Source organism: Spermophilus citellus (assembly GCF_964194105.1).
Source record: "Spermophilus citellus genome assembly, chromosome: 8".
NCBI lineage: Eukaryota > Metazoa > Chordata > Mammalia > Rodentia > Sciuridae > Spermophilus > Spermophilus citellus.
The window spans coordinates 53,314,936-53,331,718 of NC_138189.1; the positions used below are offsets into that span (position 1 = coordinate 53,314,936).

The 16,783-nt window shown below is 32.7% G+C and overlaps 1 protein-coding gene across 1 annotated transcript in view; it reads right to left on the bottom strand.

Annotated features, from left to right (window-relative positions):
• Positions 1-16,783, bottom strand: part of LOC308654091 (transmembrane protease serine 11C-like) — a gene marked incomplete at its 3' end in the record, with an annotated part of 56,821 nt that overhangs the window by 9,568 nt on the left and 30,470 nt on the right. Inside the window, exon 5 of the mRNA XM_081303055.1 lies at positions 11,215-11,378. Coding sequence (XP_081159181.1) covers positions 11,215-11,378 — 164 coding nt within the window. The remainder of the gene's footprint in view (positions 1-11,214; positions 11,379-16,783) is intronic.

Genomic DNA, 16,783 nt, shown 5'->3' on the forward strand with positions numbered 1-16,783 from the left:
GTCCTGAAAAGTACTAAAATATATGAGAAAAGATGACCTTTACCATTATCCTGAACCAATATCACTAGAAAACTGAATGTATTTAACACCTTTTTATGACCACTTTAAATCTTGGCTCATTTCTTTATGTGATAGTTGTGGTGATCATGTAAATTTGGATAAGCTTTGCTCAGGTCAATGTAATAGGTGCCCTTCTCAAGTCAGCACATTTTATTTAAATATTATTTTTTATTTATATATTATATTTATTTAAATATTATTAATTATTAATATTAATTATTTTCTTCCAGAAGAAACCCACAGAATATTCAGTGATCAATAATTAGGACATGTAGGAATTTATACTGGTTGAGCCACTGACCAAAGTAAGATTGGAGACAATAGAAAAATGCTTCCATGTGTAATCATATGGCAGTACAGTTCTTTAGGTCCCATGGGATGGGGGTAGAACTGCCAACTCTCTTTTTGTCAGATCTACTACTGCATGCAAGCTTTTGTCTTAGATTCTGCATTTTTGGGGAACTAGAATAAGACTTTTAAGGCACTATACTTTAAGAAAGAATACTACTAATTAGGAAAGCAAAAAAAAAAACCACAGACACATACATTATTACATTCAGTATATTTTGTGTTGAGTACATTTTACTATATTTTAATCCTTTTAAAATTAATATTCTTTTAAGTGGTAATTTTCACTTATTTGAAACATTCAGTTAAGCATGCCATTCCATTTCCATTAATTTTATGTAAAAAATAATGTCATTTAGCAATGAGGCAGACTTTGACATTGTCTATTAGAAAAATAATTTTAAGGAACGCTGCAGAATGAAATTATTTACACCAGATAATTTTTCTATGTACCTCATATCCCTGAAGAATTGCAAACCTGTTTAATTTGGGCGAGAAATGTATACAGAAAGGAGAAACCAACGAGTCATGCTCCAAATTTCAGATACAGGGAACCATAAACCTACTAGCAATTTCTGCTTAAAGAGTTCCTCTTCAAGGAGGAATCATCAGCTGCTATATGAAGTAAGTACTATAAATGTCATTGGAGATTCATTTTTATAATGCTCTTGGATTTCTGTAAAGTGAAGAAGGTGTATCACCAGTTCTACAGGTCAATTACAGTTACATACTCTTACATTAGGTTGCACAATACATTGGGTAGACAAAGAATCCTTTACCAGAAAGTCAACCTGCCTGAACAAAAACCAGAGTCATTCAACAGGCAGTTGGGATGTAAGAAGATGTGAGCCACGCCTGTTTGAAGAGAAAACTGGCATCATTATATCATATCCTTCACAGCTTGCCTTTCAGAATCTAACTTTTTATTTGAGAAGATATTTCCAGTGTACAGTTTTGAATTTTGTATGCTTGGTAAAATATATCAAATCATATTTAGATTTGTAGAAATAATTAAACTTGTACTGGGACAGGAAAAATGCAAACTCCTATACTTAAAGGTAATTGTTTAAAAACCTTATTATATTCACAGAAGTTTCTTGGTTCTTTGAAATTTTCTTTATTCATGCATGGCTTGCTAAGGGAAAGAAATGTTTTGAATCAATAGAATAATTATCACTTGGTTAGGTGAAAGACAGGCTACAGTGAATAGGGAAGTTACTTAAGCCATCATTTTTTGGACTCAGTCACTACTGTGACTGTGTTTTATTCCTAAATCCCTAGGGACTCAGAGGCTGGAACTCCTACAGATTTGTCTCTGAATAAAGAATTCAACAATGTAAACTAAGACACTCTATTTACACTGTGTCATATAAAGGAGGCAACTAAAAAGCAGTGGCATTGACTCTGCCAAGGAGAAGATGAATCAGAGGATAATACACAAAGCAGTTAAAAAAAAAAATAAAACAGCTCAGCAAATGTGCCTTGGTTTACTCCCATGGGCCAGTAGTCCAAGAAAAGACATGGTTCCTGCTCTCAATAATTTTTGAATCTAGTGGAAAATATAGACAACTAGATAATTTTAAAAATCAATGCAATAGAACTTGGGACCTGGAGGCAGGAGGAACATAAGTTTGAGGCCTGCCTCAGCAAGTCTGAGGCAAGCCTGGGCAACTTAATGAGATCCTGTCTTAAAACAAAAAAGGTCTGGGAATGTAGCTCAGTGGTGAAGTGCCTTGGTGTTCAATCTCCAGAATCACAAAAAAGAAGCTAAATAAGTACATAAAATAAACTGTTGTAATTCATTGATGATTTTTTAAAGTTAGGGTCTCACTATGTTGCTCAGCCTGACCCTGAATCCTTAAGCTCAAGAAAACTGAGAAGCTAGGGGCTGTAGCATGAGCTGCCAACTACCTTTCATTGATAATTTTTTTTTTTCCTGGTGCTGGGAATTTAACTCAGGAGTGCATAACCACTGAGCCATGTCCCCAATCCATTTTTTTTTTTTCATTTGAGACAGGGTCTCCCTAAATTGCTTAGGGCCTAAATAAATTCCTGAGGCTTTGAACTTTCGATCCTCCTGCCTCAGCCTCTCTTGCAAACCACTGGGATTACAGGCATGTACCACTACACCGGAACTACCATTGATAATTCTTAACTGAAACAATTCCTGCCTAATGATGAATGTTCTACTTCCACCAATCTTTCTACATTCTGACATTTTCCAAACCAATTGCATCAAAACATGAAACATTTTAAAATCCAACTTTGATGTGACAGAGGTCATCAATTATTTTCGGTCTACCTGGATCTATCTGACTATATTGAACCCTACCAGCCTCTCAGACACTGTAGCTCTGGGGATTCCACCCAGCTGGTGGCCCTTATTCTGGAATTTTCCTCTTCTCAAGCTCAGGGACAAAGCACCTTCTTACCAGATATCCCAATTGGTGTATGATTTGTTGTCACTGTTTGGGGTAGGAGGGATTGGATTGAACAGGGGCAACCAAATCAAAGGAAGAGTCAAACTTTATTTAGAGTGACCCGAGTTTTAATTCTTTTTATATTTTAAATATCAAACTCAAATAAACTGGTCTTGGTCAAATAATAAACTTAATAGGAGCCAGGAATTTATAAGAGGTATAGAAATTGAAGTATAGAATTCCTCCCAACTAAATATTTATATTGTAAAGTCACGGATTTAATATTAGTAAGTCATTAGGTAATATCATTACTCATTTTAAAAATCGTTTTTGTCTATAACCTATAACCTTGCCCTGTCCTTTTCCTCTTTATTTTACATAACGAAAGCAATTACAAATACTGCTTAGTTGTGGAACATTTTGTCTAGCCTGTGTGAGACCCTGCATTTAATCCTCAGGACTGTCACATACTATGGTGGAATTAGGCATAGTAAATTGGATATATCAAGAAAAGTCACTTAGCATAAAGGGGATTTGGAATTGCTGATAATATATATTCTCTTGGGAGGGAGTCTGGAAATTTATTTCACCCAGGGAAAAATAAGCACAATTATTGACTGTTGAATATTAGATTAGAACAAAATGTTTATATGCTCTTGGCTCTGTAGTAAATCATGCCCATGACTACTCTTGGAGTTAGTTTGGTACTGAGGATTTAACTCAGGAGTGCTTAACCACTGAGCCATGTCCAGTGCATACCAGTTTAGATGCATTGGTAAAGAGGGCTCCCGCAAAAGTCTAATTTCTAGTGAATATTTTTTCCTGGAAAGAATAAATCTAAAATAGATGATAATAACGAAACCTAAACTTTATGATTCTAAATATAAATAATAATTTTACAGTAATGGTAAATTCATTTATAATAAAAATTTTATGTAGGCCACAGGCTTTAACTCTATTTAAGTGACCCTTACTTTACATGATTCCAAATGGTAAATAAATTAGTAAATCCTATTTTTCAGATAGTTTTCCTAGAATTCTAACATTAAAAATATAGAATAATTCAGCTGCATTTTATTATGGAATGTGCTTTATAGGGGATATTTTAAAATGTTCATTTGATAGATTTATGAAAACTCTAATCTATAATTGTACAGAAACTTATTGAGAAAAATAATTAAAAGTTAAAAGCAAAGACACAGAGCCTGGATCTGAATTCTTCACTCACTGCACATTTTTATTAGTCACCTAGCTGCATATCTAATCTCAATAAATGCTTTTCTTTATGTTTTTTATTAGACTTATTATTTCTGGGTTTATACATTAGATATCATTTTTAATTCCTCTAGAGTGATGTAGGTTAGGTATTTTTATAGTACATGCCTTCAATGTTTATCATTTTGACAATGAAGAGAAAATGTTAATGATGAAATTCAATTCAATTAATTAAATTAATACGAGTTATATGCACAGGTGCATATAACTTTTAAATAGACCTGTGCCCATTTTCTTTTGCATATGTTAAGAAATATGAAAAATCAGAATTACCTATTTTTATTTGTATATTATATGTGCTTTTTTATAATCCAAGCCACTGTTGACTTTAAGCTTTGGAATTAATACAAAAAGCTGACATGATGCAGGGAGTACAAGACATATACCCAGGAGTACACTTAGTCATGTTGCGGTATTACATAGTAGTAATGTATGTGATTATATGTCTTATGCATTTTACATGTCATACTTGTTTTTCTAAGGAAGGGCCCTTTTGAGGGTACATATTGAACAGAAAGTTAATATTTAGGTTATCATTTTCAGTTTGGAAATTTCTAGCTTTGTCCAGGTACCTAGACATCTTTTAAGGATCTGCATTTGATGGCACAAAACTGGTATTTCATCCAGCAAAGGCTTTGTGGATCTTTCAGTTCATGCCATTGCTTTCTTTAAAACCCATCTTAAAATGTAGCTTCTCCGAGGTTTATGTCTTATCCCCTCTTCTCAGATCTCTTCTTTATATTTTTTTGCCAACTTCCATGTAAGAATTTCTAATGCAAAATAACTATCGACTGGTAATATTCCCTTGTTCATACTGAATGTATTTTTTTTCCTCTGGAATTTACTTCTTTAAATGAATTGGCTTACTAGGTGGTTCTTCATTTAAAAATCAGGACCCAACTACCAAAAATAATTATTAGAAAATTATGGTGGTTTTTTTCTTTGACAGAGATTAGAAAAAAAGAACAATTAGTATGGTAGGCCACTTTTATTTTATGAAAAATTTTTTGAAAGTGTATCTCATGTGCCTTAGTAGTATTAGCCATCTTTAATATAGTGGCTATCTTATTAATATTTATACTTTAGATATCTGGAAAGTATCTGATACCTAGTTATAATATAATAGTACATATTTCAAACTGTAAGCTACAATATCATTTTAAAGTGAATTCCTGATTTTGTCGAAAGGCATTCTGAAATACCAACAGGTACAATGTCTTTTGTATTTTGAGAGAATTGAAACTATTTTCTCTGTAATAAAGTTGTCAAGTATCAGGAAATAAAAGTGTCTGAGGAGCCAAATTTCAATGTACTAAAGTTTATATAATTAAATAAGAAGATCCAACATCCTTTATTCAAAAGTTGTTTGCTTTTCTAATTTTTATATATAAACTACTGTAAAATGTTTAAAATGAATCGAAACATGGTTAGGTAGAAAAAAGATCATAGGAAAAACATAGAGAAACTAGAAATGACAACAGGAATTCTGGTTCACATTGAGGGCTGAAAAATAAACAAAATTCAAGAACAAAAATGAGAGTTTAAAACCTCAAATATTAAGGTAATTTTTGGAGAAGTTGCCAATACTCTACATTTCTCAAGGGCAGCACAATATCCACTGTTTATTAGTGGATATCCATAGAGGTGCTCAGGAAGTTTGTTATGACTATGGGAGATATTTTTGGAAAACAGTATTTTAAGAATAACTTTTATGTTTTATTGAAAAGGTAAGATGCAAACTATTCAGAAAACTTACCTTTTTAAAAAGACTTATTTCTAAGGAATTTGGGGTCATCAAGTGTTAAAAATTTTGCTTATAAACAGGCTGATAGAGCTGAAAAATTTGTTCTTCATTAAGAAAGCATATAATAATAATAATAATAACAACAACCTTATCAAAATATCCTCTGATTTATCAAAGAATGGTTAGTTCAATTGCTTAAGGCATGATACAATGAAGCCATTCCTTGTCTCAAGATCAAGCCATGTGATAAAATGTGTTCTAGTAACGTAATTCATACCCCAGTGTTATTAAGATGCTCACAAAGGAGAGCTAGGCTAAGCTTCGTTGTTATTTTTGTCAGACTCATTATAGTGAGTCAGAACCATCATACTTGTGTATGAAAGTCTTTGTTATATTCTTTCTATTATATATAATTTGAAGTTTTACTGTAGCCAATTATGATTTAGAGTTAAGTAGTTAAAAATATTTTTCATACTAATACAATTTGCCAGGTTGATTGTACATTATATACAAGGCATTTTTGTGCAGGAAGTGATCATTATTTTTTAAAACAAATGATAGTCATAGTCTTAAATATGCCTATTAAAGTTATGAGCTTTCAACTTTATAAGGTATTTTATTTAGAACCCTCACTTTAGCATATGAGGCATTTCTTTATTTTTACAAAGACTGCAGAAATACTGATTTTGTTAGTACTTGGAAGGTATTAGCACTGTCATCTTTCATGGGATTCAGGAATATGTATAAAAGGGATTACATATTATATTCATGGATCTTAATATTTGAGCCTTCTTTAACTCCTAAATCTGGAGGCAGCAATATCTTCTTGTAGCATACATGAGCCACACTTGTCAAAACAGCTCCTCAATTGGGGTTCTTCAGGAGAAATAAGCTTTAAAGTCCTAGGGCAACAATTTTATAAAATGAATGAATTTTACTATGCATCTGGAATAGTACTATGTATTGAGTTTGGAAGAACTGTAAACATAGCTATCATATAATTTTATTCAGGGCTTCTCACCTTAGTTGAGCTTATATTCTCTCCTCTTTTGGTTGTCAGTTACAGATTTGATATTATTGAATTCATTAATTCACCCAGCAACTATTTACTCCTATATACCAGGGCTTTTGGCAGACTCTGAAGATATAATAGTGAACAAAAATGGACATGCCTTTGCTTTCATGGAGAATATAGACTGGTAGGAAAGACATTTGGTAGTCAAATAGTAGGCTATATCTTAGTAAATATATAATTAAAAACCGAGAGAAGTGCTCTGAAGGAAAAGAAAGAGTTTACATGGGAACCATATTTCTGAGTTCACCTGGGATTATCGGCTAAACCTGGTGACAAGGATGTAGAGCTCCTTGGACTGAAAAACATGGGACTTTGGGCATGTTGCTTCAGAAAGAGTTTTCAGCTGTTTTTTTTTTCTTTGAAAATATTTTTTAAAATTTTTTATTTAATTGAATATATATATATTTTAAATACAGCTGTTTTTATTGAGCAATTGCTGTCAGTGTTTGCTTTTACCCAATGAAGACACCATTAGGTCCAAACCACATCACGAAGTTTATACTGAAAAACTTTAAAATGCATTTGTGAAATAATGATTCTAATTTTGCCTCTCATTTCATCAACACTAACTCTTAGTGTAAGCGTAAGTTTAGGTAAGTTTTTTTCTGAGAGAGACAATATTCTCTTTAAATTCCCCAAAGGGCCTACCAAGGCATTTGTATAATTAGTTCACAATTATTAATTAAATTTAGTATTGCATAATATTTTGTTTTATCCTACCTGAGTAATTCTTTAAGTTAGATATGGATTTACTTTATTGTTGCTAGAACTGAGGACAGAATTTAAAAGATTTGAATTTTGAATGGTAAACTATAGATTAGGAAAAATAAGACAGATTTTTTTTAAAGCTAGGACTTTATAGATTAAGCATATTTTTAGTGCAATCATTAAGTTCCGAACTGATTCTTAAAAAATGTAGAGACAGCTATTCAGGAGGCTCAGGAAGATGATCCCAAGCTTGAGGCCAACCTTGGAAATTTAGTGAGACCCTATATCAAAATTTCTAGAAAGGTGCTGGGAGCTGGGGATGTAGCTCAGTGGTAGAGTGCTTGCCTTGCACATGTATGGCCCTGACTTCAATCCTCAGCAACAGAAAACCAAAAAATAAATGTAGGAACACAAATATGCTGAGAAGATGGGTTCAAGTCTTGGATCTGTCCATTTTTTAAGTTACTATGAATCATTTTACTTCACTGAGTCTTGATTTTGGCAAACAGACTAGAGATTTTTAAGGTCTTCACCCACTCTAAAGCTTCCTAAATGCCCACTGTGCAATGAATTATGTGTTTTTATGTATTTCTCTGAACTATAAACCAGTAACCTATATTTACTATTCCTAATTTTGATACTGATCTGAAATAAATGACTTAATATGAATAGCATTTATAGAGAATAAAACTACTAAATGGAAATTCTGTGAGATTTTGGTTTTTAATCTTAATCATTCATAGAAAAAAATAGAAATCAAACAGAACCATTTTTATATATCTTTTTATCCTTTGGTATGTACATAGGGAAAGAAAATGAATTCAACATTTGGCATAAATTAAAAAATAATTAGTAAGGTAGAATTTTCCCCAAACATCCTGGGCCATAGTCAGTGTTCAACCAGTAATTATTCATAAAATGGATAAATAAACAGTCAATAGTAGATGATCAAGCATTTTCCTAGTTATGATTTAGCATTATAACCACCAAAAGCTATATACAACAAATTTCCTGAGGTAGGTATAATTATTAAGCAGTGAAATGTTAATGGACACTTTACTTGATTAACTTTTAATTCTATGAGAATTAAAAGTTAATCAAGTAAATAATTAATAATTATTAATTATTAATAAATAGTTAATAATTCCCCAAGGCTTGTAAAATCTCTTTAAATGGGCTTATTGCCCTGCTTTGAATCCATATATAAAAAGCATGTACATATATTCTTTAAGGCTCAATTGGTTTTACAGTGAACATCTAAAAATTCAGCTATCAGAAGAATAACTGTGATGTCTGAAAAAATATTACTTGGTATACACATGTACACACATGAATTATATCTATATCTCTATCTCTACATATAATCTATCTTATCTATCTATCTGTGTCAGTATTTAATGAGTACTTGCTCTATGCCAAGTATTATCATAAGTGTATATGCTCATTTATTCTAAGAAAAAACAAACTATCTCCTTTTTACAGATGAAGAAATGAAAGACCCTGTAAGATAAAGTGATTTTATTTGGTGAGAGCTTAACGGGAGGTTGCTTTTACTTTCCTAGTGCTTTAGGAGTTCATTCTTCCTTAGGAATGTCTCCATTTCCTTCCCCTTCACCCAGAGATGCCCAAGTTTAAGGGGAAGTTTGAGCAGGAATATTAATAAAAAAGATAGCCTATCTATCTATAAAATTGATTTACAGACACACAATCCATAGGATGTACATTTCAAATGTTTTTTTCCTCTTGATAAAACTTAATAATTAAGGATACTTGATATAAGTCATGTTTTAAAAAGTGCTTTGTAGTGAATTAGGTATTTGGTATCTTAACAACAATCATATGAAGTATTTTAATTATTATCATTCTCATGATAAGATGCTTAAACTGAGGCACAGAGATGTTTAAATTTCCCAAAGTCAAATATCTAATATATACAGGAGCTAGGATTCAAATCTCAGACAATTTCATAGCAGAATCCATGGCTTTAACCATTATGCTATATCATCTTTCTCTAGGTATAATAGTATAGGAAACTGATGCTGTATTCAGTGATTCATTGTAGTTAATACTACTGGCCACTAATGTCTAAGTCACAGTTGTAGGAAGTTGTGACTTTCTACTATGTTAGCAGCTTATATGAAAATGAAATTCACTACTTTGAAATATTTAGGTGCAGGTGCTAAGTTACTAAGCTAATAGGTCAGAATAAGAAGGTCAGGATATTCAATAAGGTGCTATAACAGCAACTTTGTTTGCATAAATAAATTTTAGAGTTCCCTATGGCACATATCATTTACCTGGTGATGAGTGAAGACTAACAGTTGATCTTGGTGAGAACTGTCATGAATGTGAGCCTCATATCACTTATATCAAATGTTGTTTTAAAGTATTGTCTTTGTCAGCTTCTGGGTTTGCTCCTGTACCCTTAAAACCACACTCAATTTTATGAGGCACCTAACTGCTGATGAAGAGTGAAGAGGGAGGGATGAGAAGTTATGGAAACAGATAGAAGTTAAGAAATATCAAAGTACAGGTTACATTTAACAGGGGATGTAACTCAGTGGTAGACTGCTGTTTCAGCTGAGTAAAGACTTAGTTCTGTCCTTTTAGTACTGCAATAAACTTCAATGAAATCTTCATTGCTTGTTGAATTTTGCTAAGTGTGGTTTCTTCATACTGTGGTGAGAACCACTATAGTATGCTTATAGGAGTAACAGTAGTAAATCGGAGTGAATTGTAGGAAGGCATTTTAGCAAAACTACTGAGAAAAAATTATATATTTGGAAAAAGTCTCCCAAATCCCTCCTGGGATTGTACATAATGTTCCTAAAGTTTGCAAGAATACTAGGAATATTATATTGCTTATTTACATTTGAGTTCATGTTTTTAGCAGATGAGTTTTTGCAATGGCTTATCTAACAGCAGCATGTTCAGGTTTTGCTTTTTGATTCTTTGGGTATTCCACGCAAATGAACTGAACACCTGGCTAAGTTTTTCCCCCAAATCTATTAGCCCTTCCTTGGATAGGAATACATTTATGTACTTGGTCAAAAATTTTTTTGACAAGAATTGATAGCCCATCTTAGTTTAGCCCTCTTTAGCAGAGAACCAATAGCCCAGCACATTGTTGGCTCTACTTCTATCAAGATTTTGAGAGACACTAATTATTCTGAGAACAGAAGAATTATTGTCCCCACCTTTCAGAGGCTGTCTTTCACATGTTGTTATGTGCCCAAGAATAAGAATTAGATTGTATGTGACAGTGAGAGAGATAAGTTCTACTAAAGGTATATGGAGAAGTAAGTTTCATGTTAAAGGGGATTCAACTGTTCTGGAATTTAGGAATCTAGATTCTTGAGACATCAGGTGACATCATTCCTCACAGAATAAGCCATGAGTTTAAAGCTGTCTTGCTTTGCAGAGAAATGTTATTTGGGATCCTGATTACTTTAGAAAAGGATAAATATAGTTATCATTTTCTATGAAATAATATTTAAAGAAAGGAATACTATTTTCATTTGCATAATGAAACACTGTGTTCAAATTAAAAGATAAAAAACATTCTATGCCATACATATTCTTACCTGAAAACTTAAATGAGGAAGAATCTATAAATAATGACCCAGTTTGGCCCTTTAGTTTTTCACGTAAAATTGTTTCAGTTCTGTCCCAAAATTTTGCTGCATTATTTTCGTAACAAGATTTAAACTTCAGTATAGCATGTATTACCACTTTCTCTTTGGCTTTGCTGCAAAACATAAACAGACAAATTATATTTTCATTACTGAGCCTCTATAACTCTTTGGGGAAGACATAGGGAATTTGTAAATAACAAGTAGAGATTAAGACAGTGCCAAAGTGGAATCATTCTATCCTGTACTAACTATCCCAGTCTTCCGTAAGGGAGTGAAAGTGGCACTGTGGACCTCATGGAATAGTGTAAAGAGTATGATTGAGATTCATAGAAACTGAATTTGTCTTTTAGAACTACTATTTGCCAACTCCTACACTACAGTAACCTGTTTACATTTTTTGTACTTAAATTTCTCATCTCTAAAATGTAGATGATAATTTTATTTACTGGGTTATTATAAGCATCATTACAGATTTTATACATTTTATAATGGATATAGAGATATTTAAAAAATCTCAGAATAATGAACAAAAATTATTTATTAATGTAAATATAACTTTGTGTTATGAATCCATTATGGACTCTGTAGGAAAGGCTAGTAGAAAATAATAAAACAAAAGAAATGGATTAAATGAGAAAACTATTATTTTGGTTTTCTTTTAATTGAGGCATACTTTGTTATAGTGAACCATTTATCTTTCACTTATTGGAAATCAAGGCTGAGAACAAAGTTATTTAACTGAACTTATTTTATTTGTCTTTCTGATTTGAAGATGGAAATGTATAAACCCAATATTTTACCAGTGGGTTACTACTATTGGCTTGATGGAGTGTCTATTCTGTTCTGCTCTTTATTTCTCTGACTCTTTACCTCTTCCTAAAAATTTTTCTGCATTTATACATTTGTATATCTGAAAATCAACAACCCAGGGCTTTATTTAACTTAAGATTCTAAAAGCATCCACTTCTAAACCTTTATAACTTTAGGAACAAAACTAAAAACAATAATCAAAGTCCAGGATTTTCTCGGTTACTTATTATTTAAATTATTCAGAATAATTTAAAATAAGTTAGTTAATTTCTATATCACCCATTATTACTTTATGTTTTAAGGTATATCTGTATCAGATGTCCTTCCTTATGGGGATATAAATCTATTATTCTTATTTCTTTTGAATAGTATTAAACCATTAGTAATTATATGTCAATTATTATATTCATTAAGTATTTTCATCTCTTTTTCTGCTTTCATGTTTCTCACAAGTTCCTGATCTGCAGGGAAAACCCCTTTGTTCTTTATGGAATAGGCAGGACATATCATATTACTCTATTTAATTTTAAGTAATTTGTCAAACTGTGGATGTCACCCTGAACTTTTCTTCTGGGTCAAATAACACTAAAACCAAGCTAAATATAGACATGTATTCTTATTCTGATATCATTAGGGTCATAGGATCCTCTTTATTACTGGACACATTAACTAAAAGATATTTTACTTTTATTCTATTTACTAACAAAATTATCTTTAGTTTTATATGACATATTTGTATTTCTTTGCCATATACAATTTTCCTTTCCAATGCTGAACTTTCTATTTTTCTTCTATTTAACAAAAGTACATTAGTATAAACAACATGCCACACAGAGTTCTAGGTGTCAGAGCTATGTCAGCTTATAAAACCTCAAAGTCCCTGCTCTCAGGTTGTTTATATTCTAGTAGGAGAGAGAGCTTTAAGGAGGATGTTTTAGAAGTGATACCCTAATGACAAAAAGGAGTGGGTCATGCTGTGAGCTGGTTGAGGAACATTCCAGAAAGAAGGAGATGAGGGCAAAGGCTCTGGCCAAGATAGACTTAATAGTTCCTTTAACTTTATTAAACTTTATTAAACACAGGCTTTTACCTGATTATAGATCCTACTATTTCTTCACTTAGAGCATTTCCTTTCAAAACTTGTAATTATAAATTCTCTCCCTGTTCCTTTGAAGTGTGTGTTAGTTAATCTTATAAAACCTCTTGCAAATTTTACAACCCAGGAAATGACTTTCTCAAGGATCTGGAAACCATCTCTTTGAAAAGTAACTATCAAAGGAGATGGCAATCCTATCTCTCAGTTTCTGTGAGAGGGTGGGAGCCTAACTTCAGTGGACACCTTGCTCCAAGGTGTAAAAGTACAAGTTTACTTTTCCTTTTGGTATGCACAGATACCTAAGCTGTCCTTCTGACTTCTACCTTTGAAAAATTCTACCAGTTTTTGTCTCAGCAGAGTGAAGACTTAGTTCTATCTTTCTACTATTGCAGTAACCTTCAATGAAGTCTTCATTGTTTGTTTCATTTTGCTAAGTGCAGTTTGTTTGCTTTGATAGTACTGTGGAAAGAACCACTCTTGTTTGCTTATAGGACAGACAGTAGTAAGTCAGAGTGCATATAAAGTTGTGAGTGAGGGTGAGGGTGAATTGACATCAGAGAAAGGGGCAGGGATTTACATAGAGTCCTGTGAATTGTACAAATGAATTTGGAATTTGTGGGAAATTGTCAGAAGGCATTAAACAGGGAATAATATGTTTTTCTGATTCATTTTGCTTGCTATGTGGTGAATGAATTGTGAATAGAGCAGGAGCAAAAGCTAGAGATTAGATAAACTTGTGCAATAATCTAGATAAGATTGCCTGGGTTCAAATTATAGCATTATTATTTATTTATTTATTATAATAAATCATTTTTATAATAATAATTATTTACTTTCTCAAGGGATGGAAAGCCATATCTTTGAAATGTAACCATGAAAGGAGTTTGTAGGAATAATGGTTATGTTAGTTTATGTCACTTTGGCTTAACCTATCTTTGCTTTAGTTGCCTTGTCTATAAAATGGAAAACTAAAATATACCAACTATATATGAAACCAGGTTAAATGAATTCTCTGAGGGTACAGATTAAAAGCATGGATAACTTAAAAGTAAACTAAGAAACAGAATATCATGAGTTCTAGTTTTATGATGAGGTAGATTTCAAAGTGTATTAACTTTTTAATTCTGTTTATAGTTATTCTTTTCCTCCTGAATACAGAAGACAGTTCTGAATTATATCTCATTTTCATTCTCTAAATAGTGTTACTCCAGATTAACTTTTTTTTTAGATAGGCACTGAAAGCAATTATATAACACATTTACTGCAGCCACTAAAGTTTTTATTACAATTCTGAATAATTTATCTTAATTTGTTATGGATTTGATTTACTTTAATCTAAATATTAAATCTTAGTCTTAAAACTATCTAGGCATATTTTCTAATTATGCTTTAAAAATATACATAGTAAGAGGGGCAATTATAAGGTTACAATCATTGATTTAATGTCCCATATACTAAAGTATATAGATTATGTTTTTGGTAGTTGTTATTGTTGTGAAACATGCAGATTTGGAGACATTTTGCTAGCATTTCATGTAAATTTTCATGCAGGGATACAAAATTATTGCATTTCAAGAGTGACTTCTCCTGCTGCATGGTTTACTAATTTATAGTGAATATTTTCTCCTCTTTTAGAGAAATGTTCCCTCCTATACCCTCTTAAGGGAGACCGCATTAGAATTAATAACACTAAAGAATAATTTGAAATATGATATTTAGCTTTATGCTTCTGTTTATCTTTTAAAATTTTATTGGTGCAAAATAATTATGCATAATAATGGAATCCATTATGACTTAGTCATATATACATGTAACATTTTGGGGGCAATTTCATTCACTAGTACCTTATCTTTCCCTCCCTTCCTCCCTCTCACTTCCTCTATGCCACTGGTCTCCCTTCTCTTTTTATGAACCCCCTTTTTTCACTATTTTTCTCTCTAGTGTCCACATATGAGAGAAACATACAAGCTTTGAAACTCTGAGTTGCTCTTATTTTTATTAGAATAATTCTATAAACATGGGTATTCATGTCTTGCTAAATAGTATGCTAATTTCAGTTCTTTTACGTAAATACTCAAGAGTGGTATAGCTAAGTCATATGAGGAACCATCTTTTTTTTTTTTGTATGTATAATTTTTATACATATCTTTATTAGTTAAAAAATAAGTTTAATTTAAAGAGGGCTGGTAGTGAGTCTCAGTGGTAGAGCATTTGCCCAGCAAGCACAAGGTCCTGGTTCAATCCCCAGTATTTTTTTTTTTAATTGGTTGTTCACAACATTACAAAGCTCTTGACATAACCCACTTCATACATTGGACTGAAGTGGGTTATGAACCCCCAATTTTACCCCAAATGCAGCTTGCAGAGTCACATCGGTTACACCTCCACATTTTTACATAATGTCCTATTGGTAATTGTTGTATTCTGCTACCTTTCCTATCCCCTACTATCCCCCCTCCCCTCCCCTCCCAGCTTCTCTCTCTGCCCCATCTACTGTAATTCATTTCTCTCCTTGTTTATTTTCCCATTCCCTCACAACCTCTTGTATGTAATTTTGTATAGCAATGAGGGTCTCCCTTCATTTCCATGCAATTTCCCTTTTCTCACCCTTTCCCTCCCATCTCATGTCTCTGTTTAATGTTAATCTTTTCTTCCTACTCTTCCTCCCTGCTCTGTTCATAGTTGCTCTCATTATATCAAAGACGACATTTGGTATTTGTTTTTTAGGGATTGGCTAGCTTCACTAAGCATAATCTGCTCTAGTGCCATCCATTTCCCTGAAAATTCTATGATTTTGTCATTTTTTATTGCTGCATAGTACTCCATTGTGTATAGATGCCACATTTTTTTTATCCATTCATCTACTGAGGGGCATCTGGGTTGGTTCCACAGTCTAGCAATTGTGAATTGTGCTGCTATGAACATCGATGTGGCAGTATCCCTGTAGCATGCTCTTTTAAGGTCTTCAGGGAATAGTCCAAGAAGGGCAATAGCAGGGTCAAATGGTGGTTCCATTCCCATCTTTCCCAGGAATCTCCAAACTGCTTTCCAAATTGGCCGCACCAATTTGCAGTCCCACCAGCAATGTACAAGTGTACCCTTTTCTCCACAACCTCTCCAGCACTTATTGTTGTTTGACTTCATAGTGGCTGCCAATCTTACTGGAGTGAGATAGTATCTTAGGGTGGTTTTGATTTGCATTTCTCTGACTGCTAGAGATGGTGAGCATTTTTTCATGTGCTTATTGATTGATTGTATATCCTCCTCTGAGAAGTGTCTGTTCAGGTCCTTGGCCCATTTGTTGATTGGGTTATTTGTTGTCTTATTGTCTAATTTTTTGAGTTCTTTGTATACTCTGGATATTAGGGCTCTATCTGAAGTGTGAGGAGTAAAGATTTGTTCCCAGGATGTAGGCTCCCTGTTTACCTCTCTTATTGTTTCTCTTGCTGAGAAAAAACTTTTAAGTTTAATTAAGTCCCATTTGTTGATTCTTGTTGTTAACTCTTGTGCTATGGGTGTCCTATTAAGGAATTTGGAGCCCGACCCCACAATTTGTAGATCGGATCCAACTTTGTCTTCTATCAGATGCAGAGTCTCTGGTTTGATATCAAG